The sequence below is a fragment of the Copidosoma floridanum genome, unplaced genomic scaffold (genome assembly GCF_036245765.1).
Source record: "Copidosoma floridanum isolate Cflo_tuat_1 unplaced genomic scaffold, Cflo_Japanese_pri ptg000030l, whole genome shotgun sequence".
Lineage (NCBI taxonomy): Eukaryota > Metazoa > Arthropoda > Insecta > Hymenoptera > Encyrtidae > Copidosoma > Copidosoma floridanum.
This window is the reverse complement of record NW_028321907.1, coordinates 6,736,523-6,764,038: the sequence shown is the minus strand read 5'-3', so window position 1 is coordinate 6,764,038 and position 27,516 is coordinate 6,736,523. Positions and strand designations below refer to the sequence as shown.

The window sequence follows — 27,516 nt, the reverse complement described above, 5'->3', positions numbered from 1 at the left end:
TCAAAGCTGCGCAGAAATGATGCCAAACAAACCTAAAATGTCACATTTTCCTTTTTGCAGCTGTTTTTTCTGGGGTGGGGGGAGCTCATCTATTTATCGAGAATAGATAATCTGTTGCATCTATAAATCTATTTATCTATAATCTGTAGCCTGTCGCGCATGCGTGAAGCATCAGGGATGCCTGATCAGGGCCGTATCTCCCCGTGTCTTTTGTCAAGGAACTCGAGGAGTGCTTTGACATAAAATTTTATCAAAATAATTTACTTACATTTACATTAAAAATTGAAATGAAAAAGAAAACTGATGTATCTCATAATAAAGATTTACAAATTTAAATACCTAAATTCACTAGATCTTGCATGCGTGCGATGCACAATCAGAGTGGGTATGGACGCATTTTTTTTTGTGGTCGGTTGGCACAAAAAAAAACGTACCCAGTAAGTTTGAAATTCAAAAGTCAATATAAGTAATAAAAATATCGACGAAAAAAAAAATTTTTCAACATTTTATTAAACATTTTTTACATAGAAATACAAAAAATAATCATATCCCATATGCCATTAATTTCAGAAAAAAAGATGCTTATGTTATTTTTCTGCAATGGTTTTTATATATACATGTAATAGGTATTCTGATAATGTGTTTATTAAAATAAATTTGTAAAAACATTCTGATAAATGCAAAAATACTGCTTATTCCTCATATATAAGTATATTATATGTGAATGGGTTGTACTGTCAGTCTATATTGGTATGTAAAATTTGGTATACAATGATACACGGTTGAATAAAATCACGCTTGTAATTTCGATGCGCTAAAAACTATGTACAGGCAGTATTTTAAACTATTTACGTATAGTAATATCCCTTCAAATGCAGATTCATGCGAGCATAGGCAAGTTCCATATGAATTATAAATATTTTTTTATATAAATATTTTTTTATACGTTTGCAAACGCTTGAAATATCATAACTGGTTCTGAACAACTTGTGGTCTTAATACTAATACTTTCTTCTGCTGATAAAAATAAAGCAGATCCTTTGTTAAAAATTTGTGAATCGGATATTTCAATGTTTCCTGAAATTACAATCATAATACTGGCAGTGCTTCTGGGTATTAGATCATAAGATTTTCTCGGTGGAATCTGTTCAAATGATTACTAAATTACTTAACTGAATGTAGAATAAACGGTTTTAATGTAAGGTGAACAAAAATAAAAGGAAAAAAAATAACTTACAACGATCTTGGCTACAGCAAAATCCTGTACTGGAGGTTTAAAAATTTGAGTACATTCATCTTCCTTGATCGGTTTAAATAACTTAGCTGATGCAGGTTCACATGTATAAGACAAAATGCTTATAAGTGTTTCAACATCTTTCAATTTTGGAGTCAAACCTGCCCTAACAACATTGTCCGAGCAAGACATGCATTCTATGCAGTCACCAGAGAGATATGCATGGGGTTCATTGGCCGCAATGTACATTGCTTCTCCAGGTTGCAGTGTTACATGGTTGAATAAATAAATACAAAAACAACCAACGTCATCTGGATAGTCAGAGTATAATCGCTCGAGAAGATCAGCTTTTAAGCTTTGTCTAGTTGTTTCATCTAAAATAAATCATACCATGCAAATATCCAGTCTTATACTGGCATTACAAACTCATTTAAACAATTATGTATACCATACCGAGATCAGAGAGCCGTTTTATTAATTTTTTCAATTGCTCAGCTACGATTTCAGTTTCTTGTGACATCAAGTTGATAAAACAATTTTTTAAAATATCCAGAAAGTTTGATTCACTGCTGGAAAACATATGAGATATTTCGTTGTGCCCAATGACAAAGCATAATTCTGGGATGGATCGTAAATAGTTTTTTATTTCAGAAATCGGACGAAAGCCACACAGAGTTTCAAATTTCGAAAGTGCTACTGCCAATTCTGGTTTGTGATTATCATCCTTGTAGATATTTGGGCTTGACTGATGCAACATCTCTGCTTGTTCCTGCAAAAAATTTTATAATCTATATATAGCAGTAAAAATATTTTATGAATAAATGTATAACATTAAAAATAAATACTTACCTTACTGGGATGAACTTGAATAGACAAAGCTTTTCTTACTGATTCCACTTTGAGTAAAAATGGTATTTTGCCATTGTATTTGTCTATTAACACTTTGCCAAGAACGTGATTGTTATCCCTAACGTACTCCTCTAAAAAAATGTTCTTGCCCTTTAATAATGAAGGTCCATTTGGATGTGTGCCCATCCAAAGCTCTGCATATGGTAAACTTTCATTGATAATAAAATCTGGGTTGGAAGACTTCATCAAATTAGCTATTATACTGTCACTCCCTTTTCTACCCCATTCATAATTTTGTATTGAACAGTTCAACTCCATGTTTTTTCACTTCAAAACAAACGATACCTTTTTTTACAATTAAGTTAAACAAAAAAATAATTTTTACTTTTAAAGACTATATTATTAATGACGTGGAAAATTTTTATAAAGAACAAAAAATGGTGGCAATATTGTCTAAATATACCAAAAAAACTCTACCAAATAAGTAAATGATTAATAGTAAATTAAAAATTTTTTAAATTAATAGTATTTACAAGTATTAATAAATTTGACAACCGCAACATAAGCTTGTCAAAAGTATAGCAGCATATGTCTAGTCGTGAGAGATGATGAAAACACTCAACTTAACAAAAGAAAATGTAGAGGCTTAAAAATTATCATATAAAAGTGTCTTTAACATTTTATTGGTGGAGAATTTCATGTTGGAGTTGTCGCTAACTGGAAATTACCAGCGTGCGCGAGATCTCGTCAAAAATATTAATTGCGTATTGCGTATCGTGCATATAAAATAGTGTATCAGCGCCATCTCGCGCTGCGGATTTCTCGGAGTCTTACGCAAACTATTTTCTAGGGGAACCGTCTTGAAAAAAACCCTAGATTCTAGGATTTTTCGCCAGAAGTAAATCACTAGATTTGTATATATGTATATTTAAATAATTTAAATATATAAGTACTTAACAACGGCCTCCCCGTAAATGTCTCGCGTAATTCGCGTTGGTTGTATGGCGTAGATCAAAGCAGGCAGTTACCCCCCAAAAACCCAATAACCCTCAAAGCTGCGGTCACTCACATCGTCGATGTGACATATATATCGAATTGCATTTGGATCCAGCGCCATCTAGCGTTGTAAATCGTGATGTACCGACGGTCGACACGAGATAAGAGAGAGACCTGCAGTTCGAGCGAGTCAACCAACCGTCGGTACAGCAATAAAAGTACCGACCCTGCTGTATCGACAGTTGACTGACGCCACCGACAACGAAGCTTAATTTGGCCGGGGGTCTAATTTAACCAACGTGAGGCATGTGCGGGGGTCATTGTTACATTTTTGTCAAATTTGAGTACTTATATGGGGTGTTTTCCGCAATCGTCACCAGCAAGTAATTTAAGGTTGCGCTCTACGCTACCATCAGGTCGATAAGTCAACTACCTTGAATTAACTGGCGCTCTGTTCCGTAATCTGGCCAGTTAAAATAGCAGATGACAGTCAACAGCGATGAAATCTTCACTTTTTTCTCGACTTTCACGTCGTCTGCTGTTTTAACTTGCAGATTACGGAATATATTTGTTGACTTACTGACCTGACGGTATAACGTATAGAGCGCAAATTTAAATTACTTGCTGGTGACGACGATTGCGGAAAACACCCCAAGCGGCGTTACCACCACGACCTACGTAACTTTACAGCCTCTGATTTTATCATTCTGGTAAAGAGAGCACGTTGTAAGATGTACGTGAAGTTATGTGTAGTAATTAAAGTAATTACTACTAAGTAATGCCATATGGTCGATTTTATTAAACCATATGAATATCTATATTTTTGGAGGTAGACTTTTGAGTAAAAAATAGATTGTAAACTTGCCGCAAACGGCACAAACTACGTTAAATTTTTATTATCTATCTGTAAGATTAGTTGCGGCTGGTTTGTAATTATTAAAGTGACTTTGCTGTAAATAGAAATAGTTATTTGGATCAGCGCCATCTAGCGGTCTTAATTTTTTGGCCAAAAGTGGCTCCTAAAATTCTCAATCAGAGCATTCAGGATTAGAGCCATTTAGTCAATTATAAACCAGCCGCAACTCATGACGAAGCTATAAAATCAAAAAATAACAATACATGTGTTTTTGGCGGCAAGTCAACAATCTATTTTCTACCAAAAAATTGACCTCATATGTTTTTATACTTTTGAAGATAAATTTTCAAGCATAAGATGGATTGTGAACTTGCCGCCTAAAACACATATACTGTTATTTTTTCATTTTATAGCTTCATCATGAGTTGCGGCTGGTTTATAATTGACTAAATGGCTCTAATCCTGAATGCTCTGATTGAGAATTTTAGGAGCCACTTTTGACCAAAAAATAAAGACCGCTAGATGGCGCTGATCCAAAATAATTATTGCTACTTACAGTAAAATCACTTTATTAGTTATAAACCAGCCGCAAATAATTTTATAAATAGACGATAAATATTAGACATTTTTTATGCTATTTGCGGCAAGTTTTTACATCAATATACTATATATCTTATATGGCTCATAAAATCGACAATATTTACAAAATTACAATACTCTTGACCTTTTACCATTAACTCATGTAAGCAGTGTAAGCACAAATTAATCAGTCCATTAAAGAGACAACCGAAGAAAAAAGGCCTGAAAAAGAAGCACAGTCACACGAAAAGTCTCATACAAGAATGGAGCATTGGATCTCACTTGATTAGAGAAGGTTGGGTTCTTTGTTTACTTTTAATACTTAAAATTTATATCTCTGTAATAAATGTATTTTTCAATTAGTGAGATCCGATGCTCCATTCCTAGGAGACTCTTCGTGTGGCTGCTTCTTTTTAAGACCTTTTTTCTTCAGTTGTCTCTTTTCGACTGATTAATTTATGTGTATATTTGATCGTTATTCAAGATTTCTGTAACACAAATTTTGTTATGTACATATTATATAAGTTAACTGTTTATTGGAAATCTAAAGTTAAAGGGCTGTTCTTTCATTAGTTAGTGGTAAAAGGTCTAGAGTATTGTAATTTTGTAAATATTGTCGATTTTATGAGCCATATAAGATAAGTAGAATATTGATAGCTTTGGAGGTCGATTTTTAGGTAAAAGATAAATTGTAAAGCAATTTAAATTAAGTGAGATCCAATGCTCCATTTTTAGGAGACTCTTCCTGTGTAACTGAACTTCTTTTTTAAACTTTTTTTCTTTAGTTGTCTCTTTTGGACTTATTACTTTACGTATCTATTTAATCATTGTTCAAGATTTCTGTAACACAAATCTTGGCATGTACATATTATATAAGTTAGCTGTTTATTTAAACTAGAAAGTTAAAGGGGTGTGCTTCCGCGAGTTAATGATAAAAGGTCTAAAGTATTTTAATTTTGTAAATATGGTAGATTTTATGAGCCGTATAAGATAAGAGGAATATTTATACTTTTTAGGGTCCATTTACAGGTAAAAGACATATTGTAAACTTGCCGCAAGTAGCACAAAAAATGTCAACTATTTATCGTCTATTTATAAGATTATTTGCGGCTGGTTTATAACTAATAAAGTGATTTTACTGTAAGTAGCAATAATTATTTTGGATCAGCGCCATCTAGCGGTCTTAATTTTTTGGCCAAAAGTGGCTCCTAAAATTCTCAATCAGAGCATTCAGGATTAGAGCCATTTAGTCAATTATAAACCAGCCGCAACTCATGACGAAGCTATAAAATGAAAAAATAACAGTATATGTGTTTTAGGCGGCAAGTTCACAATCCATCTTATGCTTGAAAATTTATCTTCAAAAGTATAAAAACATATGAGGTCAATTTTTTGGTAGAAAATAGATTGTTGACTTGCCGCCAAAAACACATGTATTGTTATTTTTTGATTTTATAGCTTCGTCATGAGTTGCGGCTGGTTTATAATTGACTAAATGGCTCTAATCCTGAATGCTCTGATTGAGAATTTTAGGAGCCACTTTTGGCCAAAAAATTAAGACCGCTAGATGGCGCTGATCCAAATAACTATTTCTATTTACAGCAAAGTCACTTTAATAATTACAAACCAGCCGCAACTAATCTTACAGATAGATAATAAAAAGTTGACGTGGTTTGTGCTGTTTGCGGCAAGTTTACAATATATTTTTTACCCAAAAGTCTACCTCCAAAAATATAGATATTCATATGGTTTAATAAAATCGACCATATGGCATTACTTAGTAGTAATTACTTTAATTACTACACATAACTTCACGTACATCTTACACCGTGCTCTCTTTACCAGAATGATAAAATCAGAGGCTGTAAAGTTACGTAGGTCGTGGTGGTAACGCCGCTTGGGGTGTTTTCCGCAATCGTCGTCACCAGCAAGTAATTTAAATTTGCGCTCTATACGTTATACTGTCAGGTCAGTAAGTCAACAAATATATTCCGTAATCTGCAAGTTAAAACAGCAGACGACGTGAAAGTCGAGAAAAAAGTGAAGATTTCATCGCTGTTGACTGTCATCTGCTATTTTAACTGGCCAGATTACGGAACAGAGCGCCAGTTAATTTAAGGTAGTTGACTTATCGACCTGATGGTAGCGTAGAGCGCAACCTTAAATTACTTGCTGGTGACGATTGACCCATTAGGTACTATCTCGAACCGTATTGCGTATTTCGAAGCACGCAAGCGGAGTCTATAATAATAGACCCTTCATTACTTCTGGTGAAAACCCCTATAATCTAGGATTTTTTTCAAGACGGTTCCCGTAGAAAATAGTAGCGTAAGTCCACGACATCCGCAACGCGAGATGGTGCTGATACATTATTCACGATGCAATTGACAATCAATACACCAAATACCAATTACCAAATTACCATACCCCCCGTACACACGCGTTTACCAGAATCTTTGGCGTTTACCGGATTGTAGTTTGTAGTTTTTCCCTGCAAGTGTAACACTATAACCTTGAGGCTGTGTTTCGTAAACGCTGCCAGCAGTTAGGTAGGTTGTGGTAACGCCGCACGGTCAACCTGTACTACTTAACTGTCGGTGGGTTCCGCATGTCAATAAAATTCCGAAATATCGGTGTTAGCATAGAGGAGTCAAAACAGGGTAGCGTTTACGGAATACAGCCTATCAATCCTATCATATATCCCTTTAAAGATTGCTCTATATATATATGAGGCACGCTACACACTCTATACTTTCATGCTTTAATGAGATGGTTGGTTGACGCCTACAGTTGCGGGTTGCGGGTATACTTATAATACTTATAACTTGTATATACCACACCTAACTTCTGTATATATAGGCAAAAGTAACATATATTTTGGTGTCGTGCAGGACTCCGTATTCTCAGTGCTCTCAGATGTGACTGGCAAACTTGCGGGAAATTCAAATTGGCTATATGGAGCAAGACGCAAAACCCCAGATAACTCGACAACATTTCATACACCATAACTTGATAAATTAATCCTAAGCTATTTAACCCAATAACCCAACGCGCCTAAAAGTAGTATCACAAGCTTTATTCATTAATAAATTACATTAAACAATAACGCAAGCACCAATCCCCACACAACCCGGAGCGCTTACTGGCCGCTTTGTTTATTAATTGAATAAATAAAATAACACAAGCGCCAATCACCACACAACCCAGGGCGCTTACTGGCCGCTTTGTTTTTTAAAATGATAAATAAAATAACACAAGCGCCAATCACCACACAACCCGGGGCGCTTACTGGCCGCTTTGTTTTTTAATATGATAAATAAAATAACACAAGCGCCAATCACCATACAACCCGGGGCGCTTACTGGCTGCTTTGTTTATTAATTGAATAAATAAAATAACACAAGCGCCAATCCCCACACAACCCAGGGCGCTTACTGGCCGCTTTGTTTTTTAATATGATATATAAAATAACACAAGCGCCAATCACCACACAACCCGGGGCGCTTACTGGCCGCTTTGTTTTTTAAAATAATAAATAAAATAACACAGGCGCCAATCACCACACAACCCGGGGCGCTTACTGGCCGCTTTGTTTTTTAAAATAATAAATAAAATAACACAAGCGCCAATCACCACACAACCCGGGGCGCTTACTGGCCGCTTTGTTTTTAATATAATAAATAAAATAACACAAGCGCCAATCACCACACAACCCGGAGCGCTTACTGGCCGCTTTGTTTATTAATTTAATAAATAAAATAACACAAGCGCCAATCCCCACACAACCCGGGGCGCTTACTGGCCGCTTTGTTTTTTAATATGATAAATAAACTAACACAAGCGCCAATCACCACACAACCCTGGGCGCTTACTGGCCGCTTTGTTTTTTAATATGATAAATAAAATAACACAAGCGCCAATCACCACACAACCCGAAGCGCTTACTGGCCGCTTTGTTTATTAATTGAATAAATAAAATAACACAAGCGCCAATCCCCACACAACCCGGGGCGCTTACTGGCCGCTTTGTTTATTAATTGAATAAATAAAATAACACAAGCGCCAATCCCCACACAACCCGGGGCGCTTACTGGCCGCTTTGTTTTTTAATATGATAAATAAAATAACACAAGCGCCAATCACCACACAACCCGGAGCACTTACTGGCCGCTTTGTTTTTAATATAATAAATAAAATAACACAAGCGCCAATCACCACACAACCCGGGGCGCTTACTGGCCGCTTTGTTTTTTAATATGATAAATAAAATAACACAAGCGCCAATCACCATACAACCCGGGGCGCTTACTGGCCGCTTTGTTTTTTAAAATAATAAATAAAATAACACAAGCGCCAATCACCACACAACCCGGGGCGCTTACTGGCCGCTTTGTTTTTAATATAATAAATAAAATAACACAAGCGCCAATCACCACACAACCCGGAGCGCTTACTGGCCGCTTTGTTTATTAATTTAATAAATAAAATAACACAAGCGCCAATCCCCACACAACCCGGGGCGCTTACTGGCCGCTTTGTTTTTTAATATGATAAATAAACTAACACAAGCGCCAATCACCACACAACCCTGGGCGCTTACTGGCCGCTTTGTTTTTTAATATGATAAATAAAATAACACAAGCGCCAATCACCACACAACCCGAAGCGCTTACTGGCCGCTTTGTTTATTAATTGAATAAATAAAATAACACAAGCGCCAATCCCCACACAACCCGGGGCGCTTACTGGCCGCTTTGTTTATTAATTGAATAAATAAAATAACACAAGCGCCAATCCCCACACAACCCGGGGCGCTTACTGGCCGCTTTGTTTTTTAATATGATAAATAAAATAACACAAGCGCCAATCACCACACAACCCGGAGCACTTACTGGCCGCTTTGTTTTTAATATAATAAATAAAATAACACAAGCGCCAATCACCACACAACCCGGGGCGCTTACTGGCCGCTTTGTTTTTTAATATGATAAATAAAATAACACAAGCGCCAATCACCATACAACCCGGGGCGCTTACTGGCCGCTTTGTTTTTTAAAATAATAAATAAAATAACACAAGCGCCAATCACCACACAACCCGGGGCGCTTACTGACCGCTTTGTTTTTTAAAATAATAAATAAAATAACACAAGCGCCAATCACCACACAACCCGGAGCACTTACTGGCCGCTTTGTTTTTAATATAATAAATAAAATAACACAAGCGCCAATCACCACACAACCCGGGGCGCTTACTGGCCGCTTTGTTTTTAATATAATAAATAAAATAACACAAGCGCCAATCACCACACAACCCGGAGCGCTTACTGGCCGCTTTGTTTATTAATTGAATAAATAAAATAACACAAGCGCCAATCCCCACACAACCCGGGGCGCTTACTGGCCGCTTTGTTTTTTAATATGATAAATAAAATAACACAAGCGCCAATCACCACACAACCCGGGGCGCTAACTGGCCGCTTTGTTTTTTAAAATAATAAATAAAATAACACAAGCGCCAATCACCACACAACCCGGGCCGCTTACTTGCCACTCTGTTTATTAATTAAAAAAATAATTAACGCAAGTGCCAATCACCACACATTCCAGAGCGCTAGATGATGATTTTGAAAATTAATAAAATTTATAAAGTCATAACACGAATGCCCATCACCAAACTATAAAGAGCACTTTCTAGTTGCGTAAAACTTTTTTTATCATTTGATGCTTTCTTCAAACAAATAATGCAACCAGTAAGCGCCCCGGGTTGTGTGGTGATTGGCGCTTGTGTTATTTTATTTATTATATTAAAAAACAAAGCGGCCAGTAAGCGCTCCGGGTTGTGTGGTGATTGGCGCTTGTGTTATTTTATTTATTATATTAAAAAACAAAGCGGCCAGTAAGCGCCCCGGGTTGTGTGGTGATTGGCGCTTGTGTTATTTTATTTATTATATTAAAAACAAAGCGGCCAGTAAGCGCCCCGGGTTGTGTGGGGATTGGCGCTTGTGTTATTTTATTTATTCAATTAATAAACAAAGCGGCCAGTAAGCGCCCCGGGTTGTGTGGTGATTGGCGCTTGTGTTATTTTATTTATCATATTAAAAAACAAAGCGGCCAGTAAGCGCCCCGGGTTGTGTGGTGATTGGCGCTTGTGTTATTTTATTTATTATTTTAAAAAACAAAGCGGCCAGTAAGCGCCCCGGGTTGTGTGGTGATTGGCGCCTGTGTTATTTTATTTATTATTTTAAAATACAAAGCGGCCAGTAAGCGCCCTGGGTTGTGTGGTGATTGGCGCTTGTGTTATTTTATTTATTCAATTAATAAACAAAGCGGCCAGTAAGCGCTCCGGGTTGTGTGGGGATTGGTGCTTGCGTTATTGTTTAATGTAATTTATTAATGAATAAAGCTTGTGATACTGCTTTTAGGCGCGTTGGGTTATTGGGTTAAATAGCTTAGGATTAATTTATCAAGTTATGGTGTATGAAATGTTGTCGAGTTATCTGGGGTTTTGCGTCTTGCTCCATATAGCCAATTTGAATTTCCCGCAAGTTTGCCAGTCACATCTGAGAGCACTGCGTATTCTCCGTGACTCCATGTCCGTGGTGATCGTGAATCGTGGTATTTATATAGTCGTGCGTACTTATATAGGTAGATATCGATTGTAAATAAAGTAAACAATTTTATCGTGATGTCTGCAAGGTCTTTAGTCGAGCGAGCATATTGTTTAACCCCTCGATCAAGTACAAGTATTTGTAAGGACTAGTGGAAGAAGAGCAATTGAGCGAATTTTGTAAGTTACATACCTACTTATGTAGTTTTTAAAACCAATATACATACGCTTGTTCCATGTTTCTACTTTTTTAATGAAAAAAAAAACGTAATTATACACTTGTGGTACCTAATTATAGTACCGCATGTGCATTTTGTGGCCGTTAGAGATATGAAGAGAGTAATTATTCATATTGATTTCAGATGTTGAACGAAAAATCTTTGGAAGCAGTGGTGGAACTTGAGGTTATACATCACCCGGCTTGTTCTCCCGTATTCAATTTATCAAACAGCGACTAAAAAAAAAAAAAAAAAAAAAAATGAAGATCAAGCCCAGAGTTTACTTTGACGTGGAGGTTGGTGGTCTGCCAATTGGACGCATCGTGTTTGAACTTTACTCGGATGTGTGTCCGAGGACAGTAGAGAACTTTCGAGCACTGTGTACTGGAGAAATGGGCCTTGGTTTGACGACAAACAAACCGCTTTTCTACAAGGGCATTGTGTTTCACCGAGTCGTTAAGAATTTTATGATACAGAGTGGTGACTTTTCTGTAGGAAATGGAACAGGTGGGGAATCAATATATGGTGGAACTTTTAAGGACGAGAACTTTTCAATCATGCATGACAAGCCTTTTCTATTGTCGATGGCCAATAGGGGCAAGGACACTAATGGTTCCCAGTTTTTTATTACAACCCAGCCAGCCCCCCATCTTGATAATATTCACGTGGTGTTTGGAGAAGTCGTATCTGGCCAGGAGGTAGTTAATCACATTGAGAATCTACCTGTTGACCGAATGTCTAGACCTCTACAGGATGCCAAGGTTGTGAACTGTGGAGAGCTTGTTCTCAAGTCGAAACACAAGGATAAAAAAAAGAAAGAGAAGAAGAAGGAGAGTGCTAGTGAATCTAGCTCCGAGAGTGATTCTGAAAAGAACAAGAAAAAGAAAGCCAAGAAGAAGAAGTGGACAGAGGTCGAGGACAAGGCTCCTGAGACAAAAAAGAGCAAGACTGAGGATGCACCTCATCCACTGGTGTCTGTCACTAAAATCGATCCGGACGAGATACCCGAGGTGCCTGCTAACAAATTCCTCTATCGTGGTGGTTCGGATAATAACGCCAATCAAAAACAATTTGTGAGAGATCGCCGGCAAAATTACAGAACTTCACCCGGTGGTAGGATCTTCAAAGGACGAGGGGTCTGCAGATATCGTTCCGCGTCGCGAAGTCGCTCTCGAAGCTTTACGCCACCGCACTGGAAACGCGAGCAGAAGAAGATAATCAAGTTTCCCGAGTTCCAGAAGATAGTCCAGAAACAACAGAGAGCCGACGACGCACTGTCTGACCAAGAGGGTAAGGATGAGGAAGGAAAAGCCAGTACACAGAACAATGGAAAACTAAACGAAAAGAATTCTCAGCGAGAAGCAGAGAAGGAAAACACTCCTAAAAAAGAGAAGAAGTCATCGCACGGCAGTCCCAAGGGACATAACAACTCGGTGGACAACAAGTATCGGCCTAGCAAGCCCAGCAATTGGGACGAAAAGCCCAAGTCGAGCCGGCACAATGATGGAAGCGATTCGAAGCAAAAGTCCAGCCGGCACAATGACTCCAATGACAAGTACAAGTCATCCTCGTCGTCTCACAGGTCATCCAGACGATCGGCCGAGCGCAATGACGATAAGTCGCGAAGCCGGCATCGCTCCAAGCATCGGTACCACAAATCGTCACCTAGTCGCAGTAGGAGGAGGTCGCCTCGTCGGCGCTCGCCTTACGAGTCCTCGTCGTCGAGGTCGAGACGTTCACCTCGTCGACGATCACGCTGAAGGCAGTAATTTCTCTGCGATCGGATTATTCACGGGTGTACCTAATTTCATCATTTGACGAAGATAATTACAACGGTTATACCCAGTGGCTTTGAATGAAGTAAATTTTATAGTTATGAACTTGGTTGTTTAACCAGCAAAAATAAAAGGGAATCGTTTTATTAGAAATGGGTTTCATTTTTATTTAGAATAAAAAAATAAAACAATGATTTTTCTAGTAGTCGCATATGCTCTCATCTACAATTCGAAAAATGTTTGTATATACATTGACAAAAAAAAAAAAAAAAAAAAAAAAAGTATTAATAATAAATCTGCATTTATTATGTTTATGCTGTATTCTTGACCCAATCTTCGTTTTGAATGAGATAATTTTTTTTTTTTAATATTTGACGTGAAACATATCCGTCATAGTTTTTTAACAATACGTTAATGTACCTACGTGTTAGGTAACAAAAAAACAGGTGCAGAAATTTTAAACAAACGTCGTCAGGCAGCTGCGCCTATGTTTCCATGTCTTCCCTGGCAGGGAATCCCTGCGGTTACGTAAAAAAAAGTGTGCAGTGCATGAGAGAGCGTGTCTGCGTCTGCGATCTATGACGAGTGAATTGAAAGACTTAGCCTTATTGTACGAATGGTGTTGTAGTTTATTATACATAAAAAGTCCGTGAGTCGACTACCTATCTAAGCTGTTGTTTTTTTTGCGATTGTGGTTAATTTTTGCTTGTGCAAGAAGACGATACGAAATATATTTATACAGACAAAAATGGGTTTGTTAAGGTTAGTTACAATTTTTGGAGCATTCTCGTATTTTTTTAGGATTTGCATTTGTCACTTATTAAATACGATTGTTTCTTTCTTGTCAATATTTCTTTTTTTTAAAGATGTTTCATACTTTTTTTAACGAAAATATTAATTATTTTTTTAATTAAATACAAAAAATTATCCATTAAAATGAAAAAAAATTTCATACATTATTACCTGATATGTATGTTTATAGGTTTGTCATTAAAAGTAGCATAGCAGGTGGTGTTATTTATTACACAATAGAAGAAGGTCTGTGGTCTAGTCCAGAGGAGTCTGGAAAATTATACAACAAACTTTACAGCAGTATTAGTCCATTAATCCAGCAAAACTTTCCTCGAGAAATGGTTCAAGAAGTAATTCAATTTTTCATTGCATTCTGAATTTAATGTTGTTCTACTTTTATTAGCATGCATTTTTAATTATTTTTAGTTACATACCATACCGAGTCCTGGAGTTTTAAAAACATGTGCAGCAAGCTATTGGAATCGAGGAGTTATTGCAACTGTCGATTTCGTATCTAAATTGCCAACCCATGTATCAAATGGCATTGAATGGGCCCAAAAAGAAATAACGAAAAGTAGTTTAGCAACCAACGATACGTCAAAAATTACTGAAGTTAAATAAACCTAAATAATTTTAATTTATTCTTAGGAGGATCTTTTGCGAGAGAATGAAAATAGAGGAATTTAATTTATTTTTGCGACCAAGATATTGTTGAATTTTTTTTGTAGTTCCTTCGAGCAAATCAGATCCTGTTAATATTTAAAACAAAAGGTATTGTTAAAATTCCTTTTTTATAATTAAATCTAAGAAATGTATTATACATGGGTCCTTAGCAAGAAAGGAGAATAAAAAAAATTAAACGGATGTTTGATTTATTTATTTTGTATTACGAAAAAAAGATTTTTTTTTAAAAGGCTTCTCATACAGCAATTTACAGTCAGTTATGCACATCATTCTTAACAATCACTGAAAACTTTGACACCTTCAAAGTTCTCCTTACAATTAAATAAATTATAATAACTATTTGACATTTCTTCTTTAATAAAGCTTGTTACATCTTTTTACATGTCATATATTGCTTGATCCAATTTTTGGATCGAATCCATTGCAGTAGCAAATTTGTTACTATTGAGTTTAAGTATTTGATTATATTTATAATTTCTCAATCTATGTTATAACAATTTTTTTTTTTTTTTTTTTCATAGCAAGCCTAGTTTATAGAGACATAGTTTGAAAAAAAAGGGAAGGACAGGACGACCAGACGAATCGTAAGTTTCTCGGGCTCTCGATTCCTTCCCTTCACAAGTTGCCAATGACGATCACGCGCGACATTTACCTAAGCGGAACTGACGGCATCGATGTCATCGACGACAATGACGACGGACCCGAACTGAGACTCAGTTTATCTAACTCCTCGTCTGCTTTGTTATTTTTAAAGTCTTGCTGGCAATACAAAAACTTGTTCCACTCATCCATCCTTGGGTGTGCTAAATGCTGAAAACAAAAATACCGCTGTAAATAAATAAAATACACGAAAAATCGTGCAGTTTAAATGCATGGAAGCTACTATTTTACCTCAGCGACATCGTACACCCAAATCCTGCCACTGTCATCACCAACAGTGATGTGAAATCCACTGGGCGCCCACGACACCCGATTCAACGCTGGACTACCGTCCACCATGGCACTAGCCGTAGGAACTTCCGTGTCCTGATTGAGATTCCACAAATCCAGTCTGCCGGAATCGTCAACAGCCGCAAAGACAGCCGGATGAGTGGGCGACCAGGCGACGTCATACACGTAGTCGCTATTGTGCTCGAACGAGTACAGCGGCTTGTTCTCCTTGAGGCTCCAGAGCTTGATGGTCCAGTCGAGGGACGAGCTGAGGAACAAGTGGGAGAAGTCGATGCCACCGGGGACAGCGTGAGTATCGACGCCTGTGATCGGGCCTTGGTGGCCCTCATAGGTCTCGGTCACGCCTGCCCTTGTGCCATGCCGACAAGCTGTAAGAAAAAAAAAACCCACGATTTTTTCCACACGAATCGAAAAAAGAATCAATATACATCGTTTCAGAAAAGACATGGTGCCCAAATTACCCGAATAAATTGATCCGTCCTCGCTACCGACCACGAAATTATTTACATCCCCGCTGGGAAAAGCGAGCTGCGTGACCGCTATCTGTTTCGACTGTTTGTTCTGTAGCTCAAGAGTCTCCTGAGGCTGTGACAACATGTCCAAGCTCCAGGAGCACAGTTTGCCGTCGGTAGATATACTGATTAAGTTGTGTGCATTTTGTGTGCCGACTACTTTCAAACAGTAGACCGGATGCTGGAACAAAACAGATAGTTATCCTCAAGGAATCTTGCTCTCTCGTAACATAAATTAGAAAAAAAAAAAAAAAAAAAAAAAGACACCAACAGTATGGGCAGTTGCTGAGAGCGGTGTGCGCTGTATGGGCGTTCTCTTCTGTACCCTGTTGTCCCAGAGCACGACTTGGCCGGAATAAGTGCTACCGAGTATGAGATTCGGATGAAATCTGGCGAACGTCGTCGATATAACGGGCGATTGGCAATGAAATATAAACTCGGGCGTGGTCTTTTTAAACTTGGTGTTCCAGACGAGACAGACGCCGTCCGGATCGTGAGGCGCGTCGTCGTTGTTGATGTAGGCAGCCGCGAGGAGCTCCGGAAATTGAGGCGACCAGTCTATCGCCGTGACACACCGGTTGCGCGACCAACGCTCGTCGAAGAAACAACGATTCAACCAGAGACACTGGTGGCTCTTGTCGTCCCTGTGTAATGTCGAACAAGGGATTATTGGCATTTTTTTCCTCCATGTTTTTTTTTTTTTTTTTTTTCAGTAACTTACATTCCGTCATCGCCGTCCATGGTGCCAGTGTAATCCGCGTAGATGTTGACGGTCTCGGCGAGAGCTCGCTCGACCACTCGGCTGGACCTGTCGATGAAACGCTTGAACTCCTCCGACAGCATGACCATCTGTTTCTCCTCTTCGCTGAGCTCCCTAACTGTGACATTACACTCGAACCATCAGTCATCAAACAACAAACAAAAACCGCACAGGGACAATTATTGCGCGACTCACCTTCCTTTGGTTTTTCCATTTCTTTCTCCTTCTCGACTTGGGTAATGGCGGGTTGGACTTCCTTGACTTGGGGCAGTCCGTGGGGCAGTATGCCCGGCGGCAGTTTGCTTTGGAAGCCATCGAGATGGGGCAGACTGCTTTCCTCATCCTCGGCTTGGCCGTCGTCATATGTCAAAACTGTGGTGAATAAGTCGTTCCCACCAACTCGCGAACTAAGTACTACGGCCTAACTCTAATGGCTTTGCCAAGACACAAATTTTCGTTCTATTTCCATAAACTAGCTATAATCACGTACAATTAACAATATTACGACAACAAACGTACACTGAATGCTTTTTTTTTTTTTTTTTTTTTTTGCAACTAATCCAGAATACAACATAAAATTTGGTGAATCATTGCAAAAATTAAGTGTTCACAACTACGGAAACGTACATCAAATGGAAGATTATAATCTACGGGAAAACCAAATGTGAATAAATGTTTTTTTGTTTTTTTAATTGTTTTCGACGTGCACGAATATTCCAACATACGTGGGTTCATTGGATCATATGAATGGGCAAACATTAAGGGCAACTTTTTTTCTACTCCTTATGCGTTTTAGGATTTTAATGCAATTGTATTTTTTATCTTTGGAACATAATAAATAAAAAGCATTAATTAACTATTTAGGAAAAGTTTAAAATAAAAATTTTTTTTTTAGATTCATGCTGTAATTAAGCTAATTACTTTTAAAACTCAACATTGAAAAAAAAAAAATTAAATAAAAGAGATTTTTAATTAATCGATTACGTACTGTGAGATCGGAAAACAAACGAAGCATGAGGTGACATTGATAATAACAATAACAATAATAAAAATAATAATAAAAATAATAATAATAATAATAACAGGGAAATTAACGCAGCTTCCTGAGTCTCGTGACGTAGAGAGGAAGAGGTCATAAAGTGCCATAATCATTTTGGGTTTTTTTTCACGAGTGATGATGAGATAAAAATAATAAAAAATGTGCATGCTACTGTAAAATAAACAATAATTCGCGGACAGTGCAAGTAAATGTAGGTAACCAAAGTGTGTTGTAGAAAGTCGAGATAAAATAGAGTAAATAAAAGAAACAAACCGCAAGGAAATAGTACATTACGCACTTGAGGAGCGAAAGTAAAGAATGTCTCAAAATGGCATTTGTTTTTTTCCTGTGATGCGTATATGATTTTACATGCCATTGAGGGTAGAAAAAAAAAATTTTCGTTTAGTCGAAAATGTTGGAAGTTTACACCTACCGTTCGCAGGCACGTAAAATTGTAAAATCACGAGCTCTAAACTAAAAAAAAAAAAAAAAAAAAAACTTGGTGACATTTTTTAATTAAGAAGGAGAAATCACCAATGCAAAGTAAATCAAGGTAAGAGGCTAAAGAAAAGTACGTTGTACATGCACCAATTTTTGAAGCTTAGGAAATGGTGGCTTAAAAATCTACATTTGAAAGAATTGTTGAAGAAAAAAAGATCGGTTATCCAAAAGAAATCGTGTTATATACTTAAACGTTTTTTCTTCATCATAAGAATTCGATGTACGAAAATTTTTATAACTTATTTACTTCGGACGAATTAAACGGATGGTAAAAATTTCACTCCGAATGATTTTGATGTTCTCTAATTAAAAAATTTTATTTCCATTAAATAAAATTTTTTACCATGAACACAAATTTTCTTTTACACAACGTTTTGATACTTGTTCAACTAAAATTTACATCTTTCAAAAATAAGTGATTATTGCGTATCAAGCTAAGAAAAAAAAATGATGTAATAATTGCAACCAGAACAACACACAATGCAATAAAAAAAAAAAAATACGTAAACAAAGGAACACACCGTATGTCGAGTTTCTCAGAGATTCACCTACCTGTGAACTCGTCCTCCCATTCTAAACCAGGGTTTAGATTGTACTCGTCTTGAATAAAGGAAAAGAACAAGTCAGTCAAATTGACATCATATGAATATATATATTTTTTTTCATTTTATCCTAATCGTTCTCAGAATACTGCCGATGCTTTTGATCTATAATTGAAATTTTTTTATTTTCTTCTACGACGATAAGCATAAGCTTGAAATGGTCATAATATGCTAACTAGTAAAAGAAACTTAGAAGGGTCTTAGACTACCAAAATGCAGAAAATGTCTTACAATATTCTAAAATTGTACGTATAATGCATCGATACTAAACTGAGAAGATAGGTAAATTAGTCTATTGTTAAATAACGACACAATTATATCATATAGAGGGTGTTCATTCTAGTGATTTGTTTTGTTAACTGGTTTATTGGTTAAATGAAAATATTTTATTGATAAAATCGTTTTAGTTTAGAAAACATGAAATTTTTTAATTTTTGGGGTACTATTTTTTTTTTTTTTTTTTTTTTTTTTTTAAAGACTATTAAAAAATATATACATAAAAAAAAAATGTATTTTTTTAGTCTCAAGTAGATATTAGTTTCGAAAAAGTGCACATTCGACATATATATTTAGAATTAACACCCTGAATGTGTATAATACAGCATTTCAACCCTCAAAACACATATTGGCATGCAAAAACATTTTCCCAAAGCAATTTGCATGATACGTCACTCGACTCTCACTCTCGAGAATAATATACCAATAATGTAATCACTTACAAAATTTACGGTTCTCGTAATCAGTGGATAAAATTAAGTTGAATGAATTATAAGTTATATTTTATTTAATTTTAAAAAAATTTCCATCGTGCGCGTAAGACAAATATCTTTGTGCGTACAAACATTTACCATAATCAGAAAAATTCGGACACTGTAAAAATCATGGATAAATAATTTAATTTATAAAAATAAGTGCTTAGAAAAATATTAATTTGAAAAAATGTCCCACACAAGAGGTCGACCAAAGTGTACAAGTGATATTCAAAATATTTGTCAAAATTAAAGCTGTTGACAAATTTTGAAAAATAAATCTCTCGTAAGTCTAAGCCTCGATGAAAAAAAAAAAAAAAAATTTGGTGCCGTTGTGTCAATAGTTACGATAATGAACAGTAAGTTGCCTGTGAAGAACAAAGATTCGTACGAAAAAGCCAACACCTAAATAAAATGCCCCCGTTAGTATCCTCACCATGGCGATTATTAGGCTTCCATACCCGATAGTCTATAAAACATATATATTTATTTATGACTGTTGGTGAGTAGACGTTAGAATAGATGAGTACTCTGGAAGGTGCGTTAAGTAGTGACAAGAGTTACTTTGGCTTAGCAAGTAGATTTTCCCAAACGCAATTTTTATAATGATCGTCTCTTAATTTTTTGTTTTATTTTATTTTTTTTCAATAATACGTCTGTTTCCTGATTGAAAAATCTTATTAATCTGTGTTACGTGAATGAAAATAAACGTAGGTATGTATTTCTGTTAGATATATTTCAAATTGAAAGTTCCGTACGTTTCCTCTCGATCGATTATTTAATTATAAAAAATTTAATCGTTCATTCAACCCCAATGCGAATTGTTGTAAAAAGTTTGAATAATTAATCAAACAAAAAAAAGAAAGAAAGAAAAAAATTATTTTGACAATTTGTGCTTTGCTAAACCGATTTTTAAAATATTCGGTATAAAGCAAGAAAAATGTGTGACTTACCGTAATAGTCGAATGCATGAGCTAAGGAGGACAGGGAAAAATTTTATTTCATTAGAATTTTTTTTCTCTGGCGCGTTACATACTTAATTATATCTACATTCAATGTATAAGCTTATACACATTGAATTTACTTATACTTAAATTTGTTGCTGAAATGACACTACATAATTTTCGATACAACATAATCATACTATTTACCTATTTTATCTTACCAAAATACTATAGGTTTAATATATACTTATTAGCTAATTAAAAATTTATACTTTGAATGTAGATGAATACAAAAGTGCATAACTTTTTGCTTAATACTGTGCCGGGATAATAAGATCAGCGTTTCGGAGGAAACGTACATATTCAATGCCATGTAATTACCTACTTGAAGACAAAAAAAATTGTTTATAAGACCTAGTAAATTCCTCCGAGATACAAGTTATCAAATTTGTTTCTAATAATACAATATTATTTTCCAATAATAATTATATTTATGACATAAAAGAGATAAACAATATACATATAGCTTTTTCTGCTGTTACTCGACCCTCATGCTACATCATTATAGCAATAAAAAAAAAAAAAAAAAAAGAAATATTGCACATGCAATAATGCTTCAACACAGAAGCCTTTCTCTCTTCATATTAATTAACAGATAATTGTTATAGTTGGCAATTGAAACACCCAATGGCAGTTTGTAATCTTCAGAAATAAAGTCTTGTATGATTTGAGTAATTAGAAAATACGATTCATAAAAAAATAATCTTGATATCTTCACATGTATGTCATAAAAATTAAATAAGAATTATTACTGCATCTTTACATTTGTAACAAATATAACGACATCATCTTGTATTAGGTGTATGTACAGGTGTTGCACCAACATTACACGAAATTCTTCACTGTTTACAGTTCCGATCGAAATAATTGTGGTTCATTTATGTAGGCACGCGGATGAATCAGCGGTTCATTTAAAAATTGCCTTGTCACACTTATACCCACCCCCTAAGTTACTCTAGCATTCGTAAACACCGATGAACGCGCTTTTATGCAAAAATCAATGGTGCACCGTTGTTAATTGGACGCCAAACTGACTTAGAGAGGTGAGTACGTAGAGTTTTATTCGTTTTAAAAATTTATTCATTCCCTGTAGTATTATTTTTTTTTTTTTGTTATTATTTGTTAACAACGTGTGTGACGATGGAAATAAATCAAATTAGTCATGTTAGCAAGTGAGCACTTTTGACAGCAAAAAAAGTCTAAGTTCATCTTACTGAATTACGTTCTAATGCACAATGAACAATTACAACTCCCTCCTCCAAAAGCAAGCATAATTATTAAAAGACGCTTACAGAAGCAAATAAGCATGTTTCTACGTAATTTAATTAATTTCTGGTGTCGTAAAAAATTCATAAATTATCAGATCTTTCAAAAATAATAAAAATAAATTCATTTTTCAAATCCACATCTGATATTCATGTACAACACAAGAAAGTTTAGTAATGCATACGTTACAAAAAAATCATCATGGCGGCAAAATATGTCACAATGTTAGTAAAAAATGTTACATAATAAAGTTTCAAGCTGATTACTTGTTCCCTTAGGAAGGAGAATATCAACGACGAAAATTTTCCATAAAAAAAAAGGATATTTATGCATTCATTTATTTAACATGCAATTGACTAACGCACACGTAGAGTCAAAGAAATTATCCCAAACTGAAACAGATGTTTGTAATGAATTATTTTCGTCGTTGTATTCGTGTACAACCAAAAGTGCATAGCAATAAATAATAGTCTACTACCATCGATATTACATAAAAATACCACAGTTGGAAAAAAAGAAGAAAAAAAAAAAAAAAAAAAAAAAAAACAGGAAACTTGTAAGTAAATCATCATCATCATTACGTGACAACAAAAGTGAAAAGAAGACGAAACATACATAGGTAGTTAGGTGTAGACCCACCTTTCCTGGGACGCCACCAGTCGGTCTCAAAGTAGCCTGCGGAGCAAGAATGAGTTGGTGTTGTTGTCGAACAGGAGGAGTAGATGGTGTATGTGGAAGAGGAGTCGGACAGTCCTTTATTCGCATTATCCAACACCCGCAGAGTCGCATTTTTAAAACCCCGGTTAGATCGTTATGTCGCAAGACAATTAGGGGGCTTTATAGGCGTACATTGGATAATATTAATGCAAGAGGGGGAGGAAAAAAAAACACCACAAGCAAAAATAAGTTAGGATGTATGATACATATTTTTTATTCCTCTTATAGCGGTTATTTTCTTATTTTTTGTTACTGTCTGTTAATAATGTCGAGGGTTATCCTTATACAGACCCGAAACCCAAGGGTGCGCCATCGATCGGTAAAGGTTTTAAATACATATAGTGTTTTGGATGTATAACGTAACTGGTCGATGACGCACTGTATTGTTACATTGACAATTTTTTGATTAATAATTTAGAAAAATGTGAGTACTTGTAGGTATGTGCCGTTAAAGTTAAAATTTTGTTAAAAAAGTAACAAATGAGAAATCAAGCATTTTGTTTAAAAAGATCAAACTGCCGTGAATAGAGGCTCTCTTTTTTTTACAAAGTGCTCATCCCCCGTGCCATTTCCTTTTCCGACTCTCACCAATTGTTACCAATTTGAATACACGGATCGTTCACTTAATTTTGTTAATTGCCATTTATCTCACAAAAAAAACAATCAGATGCAGAGAATTATTGATTAATAACAGGGTTAAAACGTTGTTTATAATTTACGAGACGAGTTTAATTTTTTTTTTTTTTTTATAATGTGAACCATCACACGTAATCGCACACATAACCGAATTATAAAATACCATTAGCTATTTAATAACATTTTGTTCATATGAAAAGTAATGTTATTGAGTTATAAAATATACATATAAAGAGATGTTTTATAAAATAAATTTTGTGAATTTAAATTTAAAATGTATACGTAATTTTTTTTTGAATTTCATTACTTTGTCAATTACTTTACTACAGATTTGGCAAACTGAAAACTTGAATTTTTTAAAAATTTTCATTATGTGTGAAGGATAATTATTCATGATAAGTTTATGAGGTTATATGTTAGTTATAAATAAAAATTGTTAATTTACGATTTTTCAAGTTACACACAGATCTGACTATTAATTTGTATTATGCATTTAATACAATGTATTTATCGCAACACAAATCGGCATATGTAAATAATTAATGTTAAAACCAGTAATAAGAAAAAAAATTGTTTCTATTAAAAAATATAGACACCTCAAAATACAACATTAATCGTTTACAAGTTAAACATAATTTATCAATGAATATGTAAGTTTCCTCGCAAGTGAAAGACTTAAATAATTATTTAAGAAAAAAAAAAAATTATCAATTTCGAATTATTAAAAAATAATAGGTGTATTTAATTTAACACTGTTTTTTAGGTGAACAGAAAATTAAAAAATTGTGTAATAGTCAAATAAAAGTATAAAAATTAAAAGATGATAAGAAAGTAACAAAAATCTAGACTGATTAAACATATACATACGTACAGATTTAATTGCATTGTTTTTAGTATGGTCTAGATAATTTCTTTTATTAATTTAATTTCTTTTTAAGCCATAGATTTTCAGCCAGCATTTAAAAAAAAATCATAAAAATAAAAAAAAAACTTCTGATGAAATTAAGTCTGCTCAAATGAAAAAAAAATGTTCAATTAAACACATGTACTTACTTCAAACAATATTGCCAATCACTTTGTGTACATTCCAATTAATAATAATAATAATAATAATAATAATAATAATAATAATAATAAAAAGTAAAAAATATATACGTGAATAAAAAAATTCCACATAAGCCATTAAAAAATTTTTTCTCTCAGTTTATTAGTTGGAACATTCAAAAATATTTATACTTTGAATAAAAACAGTAACAACAAAAATTCGAATAATATGTCAGTGATATGTTAATAATTAGGGGACAGGTTATTGTATTAAATTACATTATATTATATTATAGAAACAAATATGCTGTTATATCTTTCCATACATTAGTATTCAATCAAAGAATTAAACTGTTTGTCAGTAAAATCACGGACTTCACAAATAGTAAATACAGAAATCAAGGATTCAAGTAAGACACAGTAGATAGAAAAATAAAAAATTGCTCTTCTGTAAAAGTATACCAAGACGTATTTGTATTTATGTCAGTGTCTAGTAGTAATTGGGAATACATTTGAATCGTAAAAAGGGAAGAAATAAAGTGAGATTAGAAATAATGAAATGTCGCACTCACCGTCGTGGCTCGCGTGGACAACCTGCGCTGTTTGCGTCTGCTTCGTGTAGACAACTGGCTCTTTGGGTGGAATGTTCGTGTGGGCTACCGATACTATCGTAAGTTCGCGATTTCGTTTTTTGGGCACACTGTTCAATTGTTTGCGTCGAATTGTTCATGTTAATACATATTATTTGTTAAGTTGTTATGCATTGGGTACACTTGAAACTTTTTTTCACGCCATTTTCAAGTTTTTACGCAATGCAATCAAAATTACTTTAAAAAAAATTTGTATACCTCTGTGTTGAATTAATACTACTTGGCTGTAAACTGGCATCTGGAGTTGCGTTGATACTTTGCTCTGGAGTAGCTATGGAGTTTGCACTGGACAAACTAGATAGTACTTCTGAAATAACAAATTTGTGGTACAATAATTAATTATCCTTCAATTCAGTTAAACAATTCAACCTGTATCATCTAAAATCAGCAACTTTATGCAACTCGTTGTATCAATGTACATTACCTGAAACAGGAGCTACACCAAAAGAGGACAACAGTGCATCAACTTCTTTTTGTTGATCTCTATTCGTGTTTGAGGCCCGAAGTCTTGCCTCTTCCACCTGATAGTAACATCAAGCAATTATGAAATTCCTTAGTTCAAATTATTATCCCGAAAAAAATGTTTAAAATTGTTTACATCTTTCTGCTCTTTTTCTCTTCTCCTCCTTTCTTTTTCCTCTCTGATGGCCTGAAGTTTAGCCTTTTTCCTTTCTAACTCGGCTTTACGATCGGACATCATGGTTCAATTGTGCCTAATCAATAAAAAATTAAAATGCAATTGTTGCATGAAGCTGAATAAAGCTTGTTTTTATCAGAACCAGTGGAATAATTTTTTTATAGCAACACACAGCAAGAGCAAATATCACGTTGACTTATTAAATCATGTCACTCAAATAATAGCCCACTTCGTGTTTCTAAATCAAATTACCAATTCGACAGTGCATTAAAATTTCCAAGTAAAAAAGAAGCCAACAAACTTGTACATTGATTTCAAACTAAATCAACAGTGGCAGGTTAATGGTAGATAAGAATCTAAAGGAATAATCCTGTCAAGATTACATCACGGCTTGAATGAGCTACAGAACAGATAAGTATTTAACAGAAAAGAAGAATGTGGTGATGTGGTGGACAGTTACTTCTCACCTGTAATACACATCTATCTATACGTGGTATGTAATACGTGCACACTTATAAGTGTGCTCTGATATTACGGCGCACGAGAGAGCCGTCATACTTATACGCGTTGGGTATTGATTTTGGGTAGTGTCTGGGCAGGGTAGAAAAAGAGCCGCTGTATTTAAGCAATACATTGCACATCACCTAACTTTCGTCTTTAAAACACAAAATTAACCCCTTACACCTTATAAAAAACCGACACCAAAATGTCCCACAATGATGTAATTTAAGAAATCTCGTACTATTGCGTATTTTAGTGCACAGTCGAAAAAAAACACTTTCAAAATCAAGTATGTCAACCCCCGCGCTGCAAAGTCACAAAAAAAAAAAAATATATATATATACACAACAGCGACGAAGACACGTATCTGAGTACCTACCCTTTAGGATAAAAAAAGGATAGATTTGTCAAAAGCGTGATGATTGTGATGATGATATGGAGTTAGGGGGGCAACGCACGTCACATCCATATTAATGTATCCGAGCATATAAAGTTCTGCTATAGGTACAAGTAAAAGAAAAAGAAAAATGATCTACACAAATATATATATATAGATGACAAATTGACAACTGCACCTGATGCACTTGACATTAAAACAAAAATAAGTGTGTGTATGTACATGCACTGATGATTGACATCAACAGCATAGCAGAAGTCAGAAGCACTGCACACCTCTTTCTGAGCGCCTCCGCTTCGTCCTTTGGAAGAAAAAAGAGCAACTGTATCCTTATGCTCACTCTTTCTTCTCTGTATATATTTATATATCTCTTTTACGTGAATTCGTCCTACTGTGGCTATAGAGAGAGGAGAGAGCAAAAAGCCAAGTAAAGAGAGTTCCTTAACTGATAGTAAGTACTATATCCAGGTATAGGTAAAGTAATGAGACAGCAAAGAGAGTAGAGAGTAGCAGCCACCAAGTGTACTTACACCCACTTCTTCAAAGCATATGACTTCCCGGAGTTCTCCAAGTCGTGCACAAAAACTAAAGCATTAAGTATGCGTGAAAAAGTATGCACATACTCCAGGTATATCTATTTTCGGTGTAGGCGTCGTACTCGTGCAACAATACGTGTCTATATATAATACATATGAGACATTTACACTTCCTAACCTCACTTTGTTATCTTTTTGCAGACACTTTGGTTTGGGAACACTGTGTTAACTTCGTGAAAATTTTAATGCGCTATAAATGAGGAATCGACGACGGGTATATGAAGAGGTTACCTACTTCATTACATTTATAATTATCGTCATGCTAACTATAATGTACACTCCCGAGAGTTTTTTTATGTACATGCATGCTGTTCTGCAGCACGCCAAGTGTGAAGTGTGAACTCTTCGGTTCTCTCTTCGTC

At 35.2% G+C, this 27,516-nt stretch overlaps 4 protein-coding genes across 12 annotated transcripts; 2 read left to right on the top strand and 2 right to left on the bottom strand.

The window, feature by feature from the left end:
- Window positions 1-555: 555 nt before the first annotated feature.
- Mpi (mannose phosphate isomerase) lies at window positions 556-7,013 on the bottom strand. Of its 2 annotated transcripts, none has more exons than XM_089596672.1 (5): window positions 6,982-7,013; window positions 2,084-2,410; window positions 1,688-2,003; window positions 1,238-1,608; window positions 556-1,144 (listed from the first exon to the last, which is right to left on the bottom strand). In XM_089596672.1, the coding sequence occupies exons 2-5, from the start codon at window positions 2,399-2,401 to the stop codon at window positions 941-943; spliced, it is 1,209 nt and encodes a 402-aa protein (XP_089452798.1). In that variant the 5' UTR covers window positions 2,402-2,410; window positions 6,982-7,013; the 3' UTR covers window positions 556-940. The 2 variants fall into 2 exon arrangements, with proteins under 2 accessions (XP_089452798.1, XP_023248236.1); XM_023392468.2 differs by lacking the exon at window positions 6,982-7,013 and adding an exon at window positions 2,617-2,790.
- Window positions 7,014-11,090: 4,077 nt separating this feature from the next.
- On the top strand, window positions 11,091-13,321 carry Moca-cyp (nuclear cyclophilin protein Moca-cyp). Its single transcript, XM_014363717.3, has 2 exons — window positions 11,091-11,303; window positions 11,486-13,321. Exon 2 carries the CDS (start codon window positions 11,602-11,604, stop codon window positions 13,099-13,101), a length of 1,500 nt encoding a protein of 499 aa, XP_014219203.2. The 5' UTR covers window positions 11,091-11,303; window positions 11,486-11,601; the 3' UTR covers window positions 13,102-13,321.
- Window positions 13,322-13,646: 325 nt separating this feature from the next.
- LOC111642765 (MICOS complex subunit MIC13 homolog QIL1) lies at window positions 13,647-14,756 on the top strand. Its single transcript, XM_023392465.2, has 3 exons — window positions 13,647-13,878; window positions 14,099-14,258; window positions 14,335-14,756. Exons 1-3 carry the CDS (start codon window positions 13,865-13,867, stop codon window positions 14,527-14,529), a joined length of 369 nt encoding a protein of 122 aa, XP_023248233.2. The 5' UTR covers window positions 13,647-13,864; the 3' UTR covers window positions 14,530-14,756.
- Window positions 14,757-14,783: 27 nt separating this feature from the next.
- Window positions 14,784-27,476, bottom strand: sw (cytoplasmic dynein 1 intermediate chain short wing). 8 transcript variants are annotated; one of them, XM_089597090.1, is made up of 15 exons: window positions 27,089-27,476; window positions 26,834-26,955; window positions 25,622-25,736; window positions 25,448-25,544; window positions 25,222-25,330; window positions 24,946-25,073; window positions 22,592-22,729; window positions 20,660-20,680; window positions 18,908-18,955; window positions 17,011-17,187; window positions 16,777-16,933; window positions 16,327-16,699; window positions 16,005-16,236; window positions 15,484-15,911; window positions 14,784-15,402 (listed from the first exon to the last, which is right to left on the bottom strand). In XM_089597090.1, the coding sequence occupies exons 3-15, from the start codon at window positions 25,721-25,723 to the stop codon at window positions 15,241-15,243; spliced, it is 2,172 nt and encodes a 723-aa protein (XP_089453216.1). In that variant the 5' UTR covers window positions 25,724-25,736; window positions 26,834-26,955; window positions 27,089-27,476; the 3' UTR covers window positions 14,784-15,240. The 8 variants fall into 8 exon arrangements, with proteins under 8 accessions (XP_089453216.1, XP_089453217.1, XP_089453218.1 ...); XM_089597091.1 differs by lacking the exons at window positions 20,660-20,680; window positions 26,834-26,955 and having other exon boundaries at window positions 17,011-17,163; XM_089597092.1 differs by lacking the exons at window positions 20,660-20,680; window positions 26,834-26,955 and having other exon boundaries at window positions 17,011-17,163; window positions 22,592-22,651.
- Window positions 27,477-27,516: the final 40 nt, after the last annotated feature.

What these genes read in the sequence shown, in the direction of transcription:
- Mpi (XM_089596672.1), bottom strand. Translation starts at nt 2,401, where the DNA reads ATGGAGTTGAACTGTTCAATACAAAATTATGAATGGGGTAGAAAAGGG. An exon ending in TTCAAGTTCATCCCAGTAAG is followed by an intron (nt 2,004 to 2,083) that starts GTAAGTATTTAT and finishes AATTTTTTGCAG; the next exon opens with GAACAAGCAGAGATGTTGCA. An exon ending in AAAACGGCTCTCTGATCTCG is followed by an intron (nt 1,609 to 1,687) that starts GTATGGTATACA and finishes GATTTATTTTAG; the next exon opens with ATGAAACAACTAGACAAAGC.
- Moca-cyp (XM_014363717.3), top strand. Translation starts at nt 11,602, where the DNA reads ATGAAGATCAAGCCCAGAGTTTACTTTGACGTGGAGGTTGGTGGTCTG.
- LOC111642765 (XM_023392465.2), top strand. An exon ending in CTCGAGAAATGGTTCAAGAA is followed by an intron (nt 14,259 to 14,334) that starts GTAATTCAATTT and finishes AATTATTTTTAG; the next exon opens with TTACATACCATACCGAGTCC.
- sw (XM_089597090.1), bottom strand. Translation starts at nt 25,723, where the DNA reads ATGATGTCCGATCGTAAAGCCGAGTTAGAAAGGAAAAAGGCTAAACTT. An exon ending in AGTATTAATTCAACACAGAG is followed by an intron (nt 25,074 to 25,221) that starts GTATACAAATTT and finishes ACAATTGAACAG; the next exon opens with TGTGCCCAAAAAACGAAATC. An exon ending in GGACGGATCAATTTATTCGG is followed by an intron (nt 15,912 to 16,004) that starts GTAATTTGGGCA and finishes TTTTTCTTACAG; the next exon opens with CTTGTCGGCATGGCACAAGG.